Source organism: Phallusia mammillata, chromosome 2 (assembly GCF_965637545.1).
Source record: "Phallusia mammillata chromosome 2, kaPhaMamm4.hap1.1, whole genome shotgun sequence".
Classification (NCBI taxonomy): domain Eukaryota; kingdom Metazoa; phylum Chordata; class Ascidiacea; order Phlebobranchia; family Ascidiidae; genus Phallusia; species Phallusia mammillata.
Window position 1 is genome coordinate 9,623,195 of NC_137253.1, and position 15,275 is coordinate 9,638,469.

At 38.5% G+C, this 15,275-nt stretch overlaps 2 protein-coding genes across 2 annotated transcripts; one reads left to right on the top strand and one right to left on the bottom strand.

The window, feature by feature from the left end:
• The first annotated feature begins 9,849 nt into the window (after positions 1–9,849).
• LOC145212938 (uncharacterized) lies at positions 9,850–11,412 on the top strand. Its single transcript, XM_080081184.1, has 4 exons — positions 9,850–10,101; positions 10,327–10,471; positions 10,856–10,962; positions 11,170–11,412. The coding sequence occupies exons 1-4, from the start codon at positions 9,850–9,852 to the stop codon at positions 11,410–11,412; spliced, it is 747 nt and encodes a 248-aa protein (XP_079937310.1).
• Positions 11,413–12,244: 832 nt separating this feature from the next.
• On the bottom strand, positions 12,245–14,927 carry LOC145212939 (uncharacterized). Its single transcript, XM_080081185.1, has 4 exons — positions 14,676–14,927; positions 13,696–13,840; positions 13,271–13,377; positions 12,245–12,493 (listed from the first exon to the last, which is right to left on the bottom strand). The coding sequence occupies exons 1-4, from the start codon at positions 14,925–14,927 to the stop codon at positions 12,245–12,247; spliced, it is 753 nt and encodes a 250-aa protein (XP_079937311.1).
• Positions 14,928–15,275: the final 348 nt, after the last annotated feature.

The following is a 15,275-nucleotide window of genomic DNA, read 5'->3' on the forward strand; positions in this document are numbered from 1 at the left end:
CAATATTTGACCCCCGAAAATCGAAAAAACGGAAAGGCTATAGCCTTAGGGTTTTTTCAATAATCAGGTCAAAATTTTCGATTTTCAAATCCGGTTTAAACCGTTTTGGAGGTTCGGTAGGAGGCAGAAACGGGTTTAAACCAGTTTGAAACTGGAATATTCCGGCGAAAACCCACCGAAAACCGGATTTTTCTTCAATTTTTTTACCACCAAAATCGAAAAAACGGAAAGGCTATAGCCTTAGGTTTTTTTCAAAAATCGGGTCAAAATTTTCGATTTTTAAATCCAGTTTAAACCGGTTTGGAGGTTCGGTAGGAGGCAGAAACCGGTTTAAACCAGTTTGAAACTGGAATATTCCGGCGAAAACCTACCGAAAACCGGATTTTTCTTCAATTTTTTGACCCCCGAAAATCGAAAAAACGGAAAGGCTATAGCCTTAGGTTTTTTTCAAAAATCGGGTCAAAATTTTCGATTTTTAAATCCGGTTTAAACCGGTTTGGAGGTTCGGTAGGAGGAAGAAACCGGTTTAAACCAGTTTGAAACTGGAATATTCCGGCGAAAACCCACCGAAAACCGGATTTTTCTTTAATTTTTAACCCCCGAAAATCGAAAAAACGGAAAGGCTATAGCCTTAGGTTCTTTTCAAAAATCGGATCAAAATTTTCGATTTTCAAATCCGGTTTAAACCGGTTTGGAGGTTCGGTAGGAGGCAGAAACCGGTTTAAACCAGTTTGAAACTGGAGTATTCCGGCGAAAACCCACCGAAAACTGGATTTTTCTTCAATTTTTGACCCCCGAAAATCGAAAAAACGGAAAGGCTATAGCCTTAGGTTTTTTTCGGTTTAAACCGGTTTGGAGGTTCGGTAGGAGGCAGAAACCGGTTTAAACCAGTTTGAAACTGGAGTATTCCGGCGAAAAACCACCGAAAACCGGATTTTTCTTCAATTTTTTGACCCCCGAAAATCGAAAAAACGGAAAGGCTATGGCCTTAGGTTTTTTTTCAAAAATCGGGCCAAAATTTTCGATGTTCAAATCCGGTTTAAACCGGTTTGGAGGTTCGGTAGGAGGAAGAAACCGGTTTAAACCAGTTTGAAATTGGAATATTCTGGCGAAAACCCACCGAAAACTGGATTTTTCTTCAATTTTTTGACCCCCGAAAATCGAAAAAACGGAAAGGCTATAGCCTTAGGTTTTTTTCGGTTTAAACCGGTTTGGAGGTTCGGTAGGAGGCAGAAACCGGTTTAAACCAGTTTGAAACTGGAGTATTCCAGGGAAAACCCACCGAAAACCGGATTTTTCTTCAATTTTTTGACCCCCGAAAATCGAAAAAACGGAAAGGCTATAGCCTTAGGTTTTTTTCAAAAATCGGGTCAAAATTTTCGATTTTTAAATCAGGTTTGAACCGGTTTGGAGGTTCGGTAGGTGGCAGAAACCGGTTTAAACCAGTTTGAAACTGGAATATTCCGGCGAAAACCTACCGAAAACCGGATTTTTCTTCAATTTTTTGACCCCCGAAAATCGAAAAAACGGAAAGGCTATAGCCTTAGGTTTTTTTCAAAAATCGGGTCAAAATTTTCGATTTTTAAATCCAGTTTAAACCGGTTTGGAGGTTCGGTAGGAGGCAGAAACCGGTTTAAACCAGTTTGAAACTGGAATATTCCGGCGAAAACCCACCGAAAACCGGATTTTTCTTCAATTTTTTGACCCCCGAAAATCGAAAAAACGGAAAGGCTATAGCCTTAGGTTTTTTTCAAAAATCGGGTCAAAATTTTCGGTTTTCAAATCCGGTTTAAACCGGTTTGGAGATTCGGTAGGAAGCAGAAACCGGTTTAAACCAGTTTGAAACTGGAATATTCCGGCGAAAACCCACCGAAAACCGGATTTTTCTTCAATTTTTTTACCACCAAAATCGAAAAAACGGAAAGGCTATAGCCTTAGGTGTTTTTCAAAAATCGGGTCAAAATTTTCGATTTTTAAATCAGGTTTGAACCGGTTTGGAGGTTCGGTAGGAGGCAGAAACCGGTTTAAACCAGTTTGAAACTGGAATATTCCGGCGAAAACCCACCGAAAACCGGATTTTTCTTCAATATTTGACCCCCGAAAATCGAAAAAACGGAAAGGCTATAGCCTTAGGTTTTTTTCAAAAATCGGGTCAAAATTTTCGGTTTTCAAATCCGGTTTAAACCGGTTTGGAGATTCGGTAGGAAGCAGAAACCGGTTTAAACCAGTTTGAAACTGGAATATTCCGGCGAAAACCCACCGAAAACCGGATTTTTCTTCAATTTTTTGACCCCCGAAAATCGAAAAAACGGAAAGGCTATAGCCTTAGGGTTTTTTCAAAAATCGGGTCAAAATTTTCGATTTTTAAATCAGGTTTGAACCGGTTTGGAGGTTCGGTAGGTGGCAGAAACCGGTTTAAACCAGTTTGAAACTGGAATATTCCGGCGAAAACCTACCGAAAACCGGATTTTTCTTCAATTTTTTGACCCCCGAAAATCGAAAAAACGGAAAGGCTATAGCCTTAGGTTTTTTTCAAAAATCGGGTCAAAATTTTCGATTTTTAAATCCAGTTTAAACCGGTTTGGAGATTCGGTAGGAAGCAGAAACCGGTTTAAACCAGTTTGAAACTGGAATATTCCGGCGAAAACCCACCGAAAACCGGATTTTTCTTCAATTTTTTTACCACCAAAATCGAAAAAACGGAAAGGCTATAGCCTTAGGTTTTTTTCAAAAATCGGGTCAAAATTTTCGGTTTTCAAATCCGGTTTAAACCGGTTTGGAGATTCGGTAGGAAGCAGAAACCGGTTTAAACCAGTTTGAAACTGGAATATTCCGGCGAAAACCCACCGAAAACCGGATTTTTCTTCAATTTTTTGACCCCCGAAAATCGAAAAAACGGAAAGGCTATAGCCTTAGGTTTTTTCCAAAAATCGGGTCAAAATTTTCGATTTTTAAATCCAGTTTAAACCGGTTTGGAGATTCGGTAAGAGGCAGAAACCGGTTTAAACCAGTTTGAAACTGGAATATTCCGGCGAAAACCTACCGAAAACCGGATTTTTCTTCAATTTTTTGACCCCCGAAAATCGAAAAAACGGAAAGGCTATAGCCTTAGGGTTTTTTCAAAAATCGGGTCAAAATTTTCGGTTTTCAAATCCGGTTTAAACCGGTTTGGAGGTTCGGTAGGAGGCAGAAACCGGTTTAAACCAGTTTGAAACTGGAGTATTCCAGGGAAAACCCACCGAAAACCGGATTTTTCTTCAATTTTTTGACCCCCGAAAATCGAAAAAAACGGAAAGGCTATAGCCTTAGGTTTTTTTCAAAAATCGGGTCAAAATTTTCGATTTTTAAATCAGGTTTAAACCGGTTTGGAGGTTCGGTAGGAGGAAGAAACCGGTTTAAACCAGTTTGAAACTGGAATATTCCGGCGAAAACCCACCGAAAACCGGATTTTTCTTCAATATTTGACCCCCGAAAATCGAAAAAACGGAAAGGCTATAGCCTTAGGGTTTTTTCAATAATCAGGTCAAAATTTTCGATTTTTAAATCCGGTTTAAACCGTTTTGGAGGTTCGGTAGGAGGCAGAAACCGGTTTAAACCAGTTTGAAACTGGAATATTCCGGCGAAAACCCACCGAAAACCGGATTTTTCTTCAATTTTTTTACCACCAAAATCGAAAAAACGGAAAGGCTATAGCCTTAGGTTTTTTTCAAAAATCGGGTCAAAATTATCGGTTTTCAAATCCGGTTTAAACCGGTTTGGAGATTCGGTAGGAAGCAGAAACCGGTTTAAACCAGTTTGAAACTGGAATATTCCGGCGAAAACCCACCGAAAACCGGATTTTTCTTCAATATTTGACCCCCGAAAATCGAAAAAACGGAAAGGCTATAGCCTTAGGTTTTTTTCAAAAATCGGGTCAAAATTTTCGATTTTTAAATCCAGTTTAAACAGGTTTGGAGGTTCGGTAGGAGGCAGAAACCGGTTTAAACCAGTTTGAAACTGGAATATTCCGGCGAAAACCTACCGAAAACCGGATTTTTCTTCAATTTTTTGACCCCCGAAAATCGAAAAAACGGAAAGGCTATAGCCTTAGGTTTTTTTCAAAAATCGGGTCAAAATTTTCGATTTTTTAATCCGGTTTAAACCGGTTTGGAGGTTCGGTAGGAGGAAAAAACCGGTTTAAACCAGTTTGAAACTGGAATATTCCGGCGAAAACCCACCGAAAACCGGATTTTTCTTTAATTTTTGACCCCCGAAAATCGAAAAAACGGAAAGGCTATAGCCTTAGGTTTTTTTCAAAAATCGGATCAAAATTTTCGATTTTCAAATCCGGTTTAAACCGGTTTGGAGGTTCGGTAGGAGGCAGAAACCGGTTTAAACCAGTTTGAAACTGGAGTATTCCGGCGAAAACCCACCGAAAACCGGATTTTTCTTCAATTTTTTGACCCCCGAAAATCGAAAAAACGGAAAGGCTATAGCCTTAGGTTTTTTTTGAAAATCGGGTCAAAATTTTCGATTTTTAAATCCGGTTCAAACCGGTTTGGAGGTTCGGTAGGAGGAAGAAACCGGTTTAAACCAGTTTGAAACTGGAATATTCTGGCGAAAACCCACCGAAAACTGGATTTTTCTTCAATTTTTGACCCCCGAAAATCGAAAAAACGGAAAGGCTATAGCCTTAGGTTTTTTTCGGTTTAAACCGGTTTGGAGGTTCGGTAGGAGGCAGAAACCGGTTTAAACCAGTTTGAAACTGGAGTATTCCGGCGAAAACCCACCGAAAACCGGATTTTTCTTCAATTTTTTGACCCCCGAAAATCGAAAAAACGGAAAGGCTATGGCCTTAGGTTTTTTTTCAAAAATCGGGCCAAAATTTTCGATGTTCAAATCCGGTTTAAACCGGTTTGGAGGTTCGGTAGGAGGAAGAAACCGGTTTAAACCAGTTTGAAACTGGAATATTCTGGCGAAAACCCACCGAAAACTGGATTTTTCTTCAATTTTTGACCCCCGAAAATCGAAAAAACGGAAAGGCTATAGCCTTAGGTTTTTTTCGGTTTAAACCGGTTTGGAGGTTCGGTAGGAAGCAGAAACCGGTTTAAACCAGTTTGAAACTGGAGTATTCCAGGGAAAACCCACCGAAAACCGGATTTTTCTTCAATTTTTGACCCCCGAAAATCGAAAAAAACGGAAAGGCTATAGCCTTAGGTATTTTTCAAAAATCGGGCCAAAATTTTCGATTTTTAAATCAGGTTTGAACCGGTTTGGAGGTTCGGTAGGAGGCAGAAACCGGTTTAAACCAGTTTGAAACTGGAATATTCCGGCGAAAACCCACCGAAAACCGGATTTTTCTTCAATATTTGACCCCCGAAAATCGAAAAAACGGAAAGGCTATAGCCTTAGGGTTTTTTCAATAATCAGGTCAAAATTTTCGATTTTCAAATCCGGTTTAAACCGTTTTGGAGGTTCGGTAGGAGGCAGAAACCGGTTTAAACCAGTTTGAAACTGGAATATTCCGGCGAAAACCCACCGAAAACCGGATTTTTCTTCAATTTTTTTACCACCAAAATCGAAAAAACGGAAAGGCTATAGCCTTAGGTTTTTTTCAAAAATCGGGTCAAAATTTTCGATTTTTAAATCCAGTTTAAACCGGTTTGGAGGTTCGGTAGGAGGCAGAAACCGGTTTAAACCAGTTTGAAACTGGAATATTCCGGCGAAAACCCACCGAAAACCGGATTTTTCTTCAATTTTTTGACCCCCGAAAATCGAAAAAACGGAAAGGCTATAGCCTTAGGTTTTTTTCAAAAATCGGGCCAAAATTTTCGATTTTTAAATCAGGTTTGAACCGGTTTGGAGGTTCGGCAGGAGGCAGAAACCGGTTTAAACCAGTTTGAAACTGGAATATTCCGGCGAAAACCCACCGAAAACCGGATTTTTCTTCAATATTTGACCCCCGAAAATCGAAAAAACGGAAAGGCTATAGCCTTAGGGTTTTTTCAATAATCAGGTCAAAATTTTCGATTTTCAAATCCGGTTTAAACCGGTTTGGAGGTTCGGTAGGTGGCAGAAACCGGTTTAAACCAGTTTGAAACTGGAATATTCCGGCGAAAACCCACCGAAAACCGGATTTTTCTTCAATTTTTTGACCCCCGAAAATCGAAAAAACGGAAAGGCTATAGCCTTAGGTTTTTTTCAAAAATCGGGTCAAAATTTTCGGTTTTCAATTCCGGTTTAAACCGGTTTGGAGGTTCGGTAGGAGGCAGAAACCGGTTTAAACCAGTTTGAAACTGGAATATTCCGGCGAAAACCCACCGAAAACCGGATTTTTCTTCAATTTTTTTACCACCAAAATCGAAAAAACGGAAAGGCTATAGCCTTAGGTTTTTTTCAAAAATCGGGTCAAAATTTTCGATTTTTAAATCAGGTTTAAACCGGTTTGGAGGTTCGGTAGGAGGCAGAAACCGGTTTAAACCAGTTTGAAACTGGAATATTCCGGCGAAAACCCACCGAAAACCGGATTTTTCTTCAATTTTTTGACCCCCGAAAATCGAAAAAACGGAAAGGCTATAGCCTTAGGTTTTTTTCAAAAATCGGGTCAAAATTTTCGATTTTTAAATCCAGTTGAAACCGGTTTGGAGGTTCGGTAGGAGGCAGAAACCGGTTTAAACCAGTTTGAAACTGGAATATTCCGGCGAAAACCCACCGAAAACCGGATTTTTCTTCAATTTTTTGACCCCCGAAAATCGAAAAAACGGAAAGGCTATAGCCTTAGGTTTTTTTCAAAAATCGGGCCAAAATTTTCGATTTTTAAATCCGGTTTGAACCGGTTTGGAGGTTCGGCAGGAGGCAGAAACCGGTTTAAACCAGTTTGAAACTGGAATATTTCGGCGAAAACCCACCGAAAACCGGATTTTTCTTCAATTTTTGTCCCCCGAAAATCGAAAAAACGGAAAGGCCATAGCCTTAGGTTTTTTTTAAAAATCGGGTCAAAATTTTCGGTTTTCAATTCCGGTTTAAACCGGTTTGGAGATTCGGTAGGAGGCAGAAACCGGTTTAAACCAGTTTGAAACTGGAATATTCCGGCGAAAACCCACCGAAAACCGGATTTTTCTTCAATTTTTTGACCCCCGAAAATCGAAAAAACGGAAAGGCTATAGCCTTAGGTTTTTTTCAAAAATCGGGTCAAAATTTTCGATGTTCAAATCCGGTTTAAACCGGTTTGGAGGTTCGGTAGGAGGAAGAAACCGGTTTAAACCAGTTTGAAACTGGAATATTCTGGCGAAAACCCACCGAAAACTGGATTTTTCTTCAATTTTTGACCCCCGAAAATCGAAAAAACGGAAAGGCTATAGCCTTAGGTTTTTTTCGGTTTAAACCGGTTTGGAGGTTCGGTAGGAGGCAGAAACCGGTTTAAACCAGTTTGAAACTGGAGTATTCCGGCGAAAACCCACCGAAAACCGGATTTTTCTTCAATATTTGACCCCCGAAAATCGAAAAAACGGAAAGGCTATAGCCTTAGGTTTTTTTCAAAAATCGGATCAAAATTTTCGATTTTCAAATCCGGTTTAAACCGGTTTGGAGGTTCGGTAGGAGGCAGAAACCGGTTTAAACCAGTTTGAAACTGGAGTATTCCGGCGAAAACCCACCGAAAACCGGATTTTTCTTCAATTTTTTGACCCCCGAAAATCGAAAAAACGGAAAGGCTAAGCCTTAGGGTTTTTTCAAGTCAAAATTTTCGGTTTTCAAATCCGGTTTAAACCGGTTTGGAGGTTCGGTAGGAGGAAGAAACCGGTTTAAACCAGTTTGAAACTGGAATATTCCGGCGAAAACCCACCGAAAACCGGATTTTTCTTCAATTTTTTGACCCCCGAAAATCGAAAAAACGGAAAGGCTATATAGCCTTGGGTTTTTTTCAAAAATCGGGTCAAAATTTTCGATTTTTAAATCCGGTTTAAACCGGTTTGGAGGTTCGGTAGGAGGCAGAAACCGGTTTAAACCAGTTTGAAACTGGAATATTCCGGCGAAAACCCACCGAAAACCGGATTTTTCTTCAATTTTTTGACCCCCGAAAATCGAAAAAACGGAAAGGCCTTAGGGTTTTTTCAAAAATCAGGTCAAAATTTTCGGTTTTCAAATCCGGTTTAAATCGTTTTGGAGGTTCGGTAGGAGGCAGAAACCGGTTTAAACCAGTTTGAAACTGGAGTATTCCGGCGAAAACCCACCGAAAACCGGATTTTTCTTCAATTTTTTTACCCCCGAAAATCGAAAAAACGGAAAGGCTATAGCCTTAGGTTTTTTTCAAAAATCGGGTCAAAATTTTCGATTTTTAAATCCGGTTTAAACCAGTTTGGAGGTTCACTAGGAGGCAGAAACCGGTTTAAACCAGTTTGAATGTCCGAAAGTCAAGTTGTTGATTTTTGAAACGCAGGATGGCTGGGAGCCTTTTCTGGGTACAGATGTTCCAAGACATAGACTAATTCCCGTTTTCTTTAAAATGTGGCCACGTTTTGAACTGCAAGCTGTATGTTTTGTCAACAGCTGTCAGGATGTCCTGTTCTTTTGCACACGACTCGATTTTCTCGGAATGTGACAAAAACGTTTAAGCTTACCGTTGTTAAACAACCTAGATATATGCAATTTACAGATGGACGATTGATGTATATTTTCATGTAACTCTCTTAACGTCATTTATTCTCTTTCTAAAATGTTAAAAAGGGACCTACGACACAAGTCGGGGGGAAGCATGAACGTCTCGCCTTAGCTGCGAGGGGGCAGATGAAACTGAAACCTGATGTTAAGCCTTATGTTGAAGCCCCGTGTTCGTAAAATTTATAATGCGTTGTTAAATTTTGGGATTGTTGTCATAATATGTGTGTAATCGGATTGTCTGTCATTTTTGCCCTGTGTGTTATATCGTATCTTATTTATTAAAATTAAATGGTGGTGTGTAAAAGGTTGTATGCATTTAAAGGAATTGCCTGAAAGACTTAATATTTGTTAATATGAAATTGCATTTTAATTTGTGACGCTAGTTAAGACAGATATTGTAGTATTAATCAGCTAAAAAACGTATGTGGTTTGTATCTATAATCAAGAAGCTGCAGAAGGTAAATTACCTTAAAGTTAAATCCGTGTAATTTATGGGCAAACCATGTTCAGACGTTTTATCAAACTACCTGTTTCAACTACAAAAACTGTAAAGTAAAAGAAGCGTCGGTTATGCAGCCTGCCGAGCCTGGTGTCAGTTTTCAACAAAGCTTGTATTTAGTGATGCACCGAAGTTTCGGTTGGCCGAAACATTTCGGCCGAATCAGCTGTTTTTCGACGTTTCGGTTTCGGCCCGAACTTTTTTCAAAAATTCGGCCGAAACCGAACTTTTTGATTGCATGAAATTAATACCCAAACTTTCATTTTCGCCAATACGAAACATCAATCATAAATTAACTATTTGTTGTATCTATAAAATACTTGCCACATTGTCTGCGAAATATTACAAGTTTAGTGAAGCTTTCGCATTGTGAAAGGGATTTTGGCTTGTCATAATCGAGTTCACTTGCATCAACTACACACGGTTCAGTTAAAAACACCCATAAGAAATGCGGTTTTAGGTTCGGCCTGATTCGGCCGAAATTATTCGGCCTCGTGGCCGAATATTCGGTTTCGGCCCGAACCTTTTTAAGCGGGTTCGGTACATCACTACTTGTATTGTTTTAGTTGCGGAAGGAAAACGTTTTTCAGCCGTACTCGAAGCAAAAAAAATAAGTTTCTTCATATTGCAGATTTAAAGCATAAACACAAACAAAACAAGGTTTTATAAAACTTGCATCATTGATTAAAAAAAAATTGTCAAAAGGTTCAAAAATGAAGGTAATTGTAGCGGGATTTAGCAAAACTGGAACAAAAACAATGCAAGTTGCTTTAGCATCGCTTGGTTATCCGATGTACAACTTTCTTGAGCATTTCTGGTATCACCATAAGGATTGGGAAGAAATCTTGGTAAGAGGTGGGAGTATTGAAACTTTTCGAAGAATGTACAAAGACGTTGACGCGGTGGGCGATATTCCTGCATTTGCATTTTGGGAGGAAATTCACGAAGCTTTTCCGGATTCAAAGGTAACTTAGTTCGTGCTATAACACGGTCTACTAGCGTACATTGTATGCAAGTGCTTTGATACTTTTATATTAATTCCTGCACCACGAATTATTATATAAGTACTAGAAAAATAAGTGCTTTGTATACAAAATTTTGTGATACTTTTATAGAAAACTGTTTCGTTTCATGACAATTTTGTGCCTTAATATAAGCACTTTCTATCATGACTTGAAACTTTTCTTCAGATTATTCTTCTAACTCGAGATGAGAATTCGTGGTACAGGAGTGTTCTTCAGCAATTCGAAGAGAACAACGAGTGGAACATGTTCAAACTTTCGAGAAATTTTACCCCAACTGGCAGGAAATTCACGACACACTTTGTTAAATGCTGTGAGTCGCAATTGGTGTAGTTTGTTAAACCACTTTGTTAAATGCTGTGAGTCGAAGTTGGTGTAATTTGTTAAACAACTGCCGGACTAGAAAGGAAATAAATCTGAAAAATCGGTTGGAGACATGACTTCACAATAACTTTTTGGTCACATATTCCCAATAGTTTCTTCTATTTTCCGGTCATATTATATCAATAGTAGTCATTAAACTGTCGTACAAAGTTGGTACCAAACCATAAATTTTAATACAGTAGTAGCCAATCATTTCAATCATTGAAAAACGATCGAAGTAAGCCTGATTCGTTGGCTACAAACTGTTTACTTTTAAAGTTACAAACGTTTTAGATTTTGAAGCTAAAAGGGCATAACGAATGTTTTGAAACAGTGACTGCTTGCTTTGGAATTATCATCCCTTCGGCTTGGCGTGCGGTAACAGTGAACGAGACCTTGGCAAAAAAGAATTTCAGGCAACACAATTTCTATGTAACCCAGGTTTGTCATTTACAGAACTTACTTAATATTTTTTCTTGTTAAATCACAAAGCTTAGCATCTGTAAAATACTGACAAAAACAAAATTTAAAAAATGCTTGTTCGGAAATTTATAACTGTATTCTCTTGCCTTTTGCACAGAATCGGAGTATTAAGTAAGTTATATACTTATGGTGCACGATATAATCTTAAATCTGTTTTTCTTACAGAAAGCACCAAAACACAAATTGCTGATTTTTAAACTGCAAGACGGTTGGAAGCCTCTCTGTGAATTTCTAGGAGTAGAAGTTCCCAACGTTAAGTTTCCTCACAAAAACGTCGGGGGTTCGGCTATTAAAGAAGCAGCAGAGGATAACCCTGTGATGAAGAAAATGATTAAAGAAATGAAAATACTTGTATCTTTCGTGGCGATAATTTTTGCTGGCCTTCTGGCTTATGGCTTTGCACAATAAACTTTGATTGTGTTATTGTATGATACAACACAAAAACAAAGTAGAAGTGGGTAATGCTATTAAACTGTGTTGCGAACCAAGCTGCTAATTTCGTAAAATAAACATTGAAGACATTGTCGTGTTGGTTGATGTACAGAAGTACAATAGCTACAACAATTCGAAACAATCAAAAATGAGAATAAAGAAAAAAATTAGAGATTGAATGAACACGCTATATTGTTTAAGAAAAAATAAATTAATAAAAAATATTACAAAACGCGATACGAACAAGTCATGGTATGAGAAGAGTTTTATCAGCTCATCAGGTGCATGTCGAAAAAAAGCTTCAATTAAGTTAATTGTTCCTCGGTCAAGATAGTAACATACTGCGGTAGTACCTATCAGAGTTGTAATCCAGGCCAGGCTTTTGGGGCTTGGGCCCCTTCAAAAAACGGCATTTTTGGAGGCCTGACTTCCCTAAAACGCCTTGTTAAAAACCGATTGTCTATTGTGTTTGTTGTCTTGGTCTTTCTTGAGGCTTCAATGTATAGGCCTGTCAATCAAACTTCCGGGCCCAAACGGGCTTCCTAAAAACGATTCGGGTTCGTGCCGGATTTCCGGCTTAAAATTTCGGGTTCGGGCTCCAAATAGTATTACTGCGGTAGGTATATTGCATTTTATCGCATTGTATTTGGAATAGTATACTTCAAGTTGGTTTCTGGGTCCAGATTGTTTTTTACAATAAATACAAACCCTATGTTCTATGAAACTCCACCAGAAGGGCAAAATTTAGATTTTCATATATTTGCTGTCATTCACGTTACAAAATAAATTGTCGTAAACATTGGTCATTTTATTGTGTAAGATTGTATGCCAAAACACAAGCAATGAAAATCACTGCAAAAGATACACACACAAAAAGCATTTTCATTTCCTGAATAATCTTTTGCATTACTTGGTTCTCTGCTGCTTCTTTAATGGCCGATCCCCGAACATTCTTATGAGGAAAGGGAGTATTAGGAACATCCACCCCCAGAAATTTACAGAGAGGCTCCCAGCCATCTTGCATTTTAAAAATCAACAACTTGTCTTTTGGTGCTTTCTGCCGAAAAAAAGTTTTATCTAGGATATGCACCGTTCCAACAATGCTGCACAGAGTCATCGAAAATCTACAACTTCATTACTATATAATTCGGTGAAATTGTGAAACCTGGGGCATTTAATTCGTCGCATAAAAAAAGTTCAGTTTCTATGACTATGTATTCGGTCAAAAGTTTTAGTCAAGTTACACTTGTGTGCATAAATTGCAGTCGACCAGTCAATTTAACAACTTTATCTTAGGTATTGAGGTTTGTTGAGGAGCTTAAAGCAGTGGTTTCCAACGTTTTTTTTTTGACGCGATCCAAATACTTCCCAAGGTTTCTCGCGACCCGTGAACATGCATTCTTACTATTTTGATTGTATTTTTGTCAATAAATGAGGAAATCTTTTTGAAAATTACTGCACTAGCTTGGATAATCAAAAAATCAAACAAATGTTATTTGTTTTTTCGACTAAACATTTCCATCAGCCCGATGTTTACGGCTGGTTCAAAGCATTATTAACCACACAACGGTCAACAGTCACAAACAGAATTTAACATTATAACGCCAAGTTGACACGAATTTAATATTGGGTAATAATTACAAGAAAAATTTAGGCATTTACAAATAAAAAAATAACGCTACGAAACGAAATCAAAAGATAGATGCTTTTATATTGTCACAAAAACGTCGACCCAACTTTATGGGGCGCGGCCTATTGGTTGGGAAACACTGGAGTAAAGCATACCAAAAACAACATCAATCGAATGACACTGTTAACTGAGTAAACAACAAACCTGGGAAACATAAAAGTTGTGTTGTCTGAAGCCTTTTTTGGAAAGAGTTTCACTGAAGGTAGTGTGTTGCCAAGCCGGGGGAGTAATACAACCAAAACATGCGGCAACTATATTAGAATATGTGTTTGGTTACCTTACAAACAAAGAACAATGTTAATACTAGGGTAACAAACAAAGTTAATACTAGGGTAAATTTCTACTTCGATTTGCTGTAGCACTATCTTGACAAATCCTCATATTTTCTACAATATAATTTATTTCTACTTTGTCTCGGTTGCACATTAGTGTTCCTCAGTAAAATTAAAATTTCTTGGATAGGTCTAAGGAATATTCAGTTCTGTGACTCGCGTTTACTGAGCATAGCTAGTTAGCATTTTTGTACGGACTTCGTCAAATATATTGCTGGAAAGTTAGCCTTGTCTTACAGCATTTAATAAAGTGTTTCATGAATTTCCTTCCAGTTGGGGTGAAGATGCGAGCAAATCTAAACATATTCCATTCGTTCAACTCTTCGACTTGGCAGAGAAGGCTCCGGTACCACGAATCTTCATCTCGAGTGAGAAGGATAATCTAAAGAAACAAGCTGTAGCGGACAGTAACGCTCCCCTACAACAAAAACTTTTCCCGCCGTTGCAACTATTGCATCATACATACATTGTTAGGACACAACTGGTAACCTTGTATATGTCCCACTTTAACGGTTTCCTTTGTTCCTACACGTGCAGTCCAGTTAGTGTTACAGTGGTATCTGAGTTAGTTGTGAGCATATTAAGTTGTGTTATGGTGCATACTTTTATGTGCTGCAAGTAAGATTGTTTAGACCAGGGGTTCTTAACCTGGGGTGCACGCACCCCCAAGGGGTGCGAGAACTGTTCGTAGGGGGTGCGGGGATGCTGAATCCTTAAGGTTGGTTAGGTCTATTCTATTTAAGCAATGACAGAAGGGGGAGCGAAAATTGGTTAGTGATTTGAAAGGGGGTGCGAAAATTGGTTAGTGATTTGAAAGGGGTGCAGCAAGGAAAAAAGGTTAAGAACCACTGGTTTAGACTGTTTTGTAGTGATGACGTTCTTTATTCTATTTGGTTTAGGTGGTCGAAAATCGTTTTAAATCACTCTTCATTTCAGTAAAATGCATGTGAAACTGGCCGCTCTTATTCTGCCAGTCAAGAGACTGAAAGGTAGAATTAGCACCTATGCTTGGCATCTACACAAGCAATTCACAATTTCAAACTTTTAGGAAACAACGTTTTAACATACAATTATATTTTTGATCATGATTGCTCAAAAATATTTTTGTTTCCAAAAGGCAGTTGTAAGTGCATATTGTAGTAGGCTCTTTGCACTAAGTGATACTGCATAAGATTCAAAATTCTTCATAGCATTGAACATATTTGTGTGCTACCTACCTTTGCATCAGGATAAGCTTCGTGAATTTGTTCCCAAAAAGCAAAAGCCGGTACATCAGCAACCGCATCGACATCTTTGTACATTCTTTTAAACATTTCAATACTCCCACCTCTTACTAAGATTTCGTTCCACTCGTCATAGTGATACCAGAAATGCTCAAGAAAATCGTACACCTTATAACCGAGTTTAGTTAAGGCTGCGGTCATCGACTTGGTACCAGTTTTGAAAAATCCGGCTACAATTACCTTCATTCTAATAAAGTTATCATTTGTATTCACCAATTTCTTTTACTACAACTGGTTGAACAGCAGAAAAGGTTAAGTGACAGTTAAAGGTTTGTGTGTGGACATTAACCTCTTTCGGCCTACTTTAACATGGAAACGGTGTTTGCTTATACACATGTTTAGACATGCTACGTAGGTCGATTGAGGGTTCGAAATTAAACGAAGCAACATAAGAAACACGGTAAAACATCTTTTTGGTACTGTATCTTCTGTTTGATTAGTGATCAGTAATGCTTGTCTCTATAATGGGCTCCGCAAAATCGCAAGAGTGTAGGCTATAAGCATTATTCTAAGAACTGACCATTGTTTGTGACA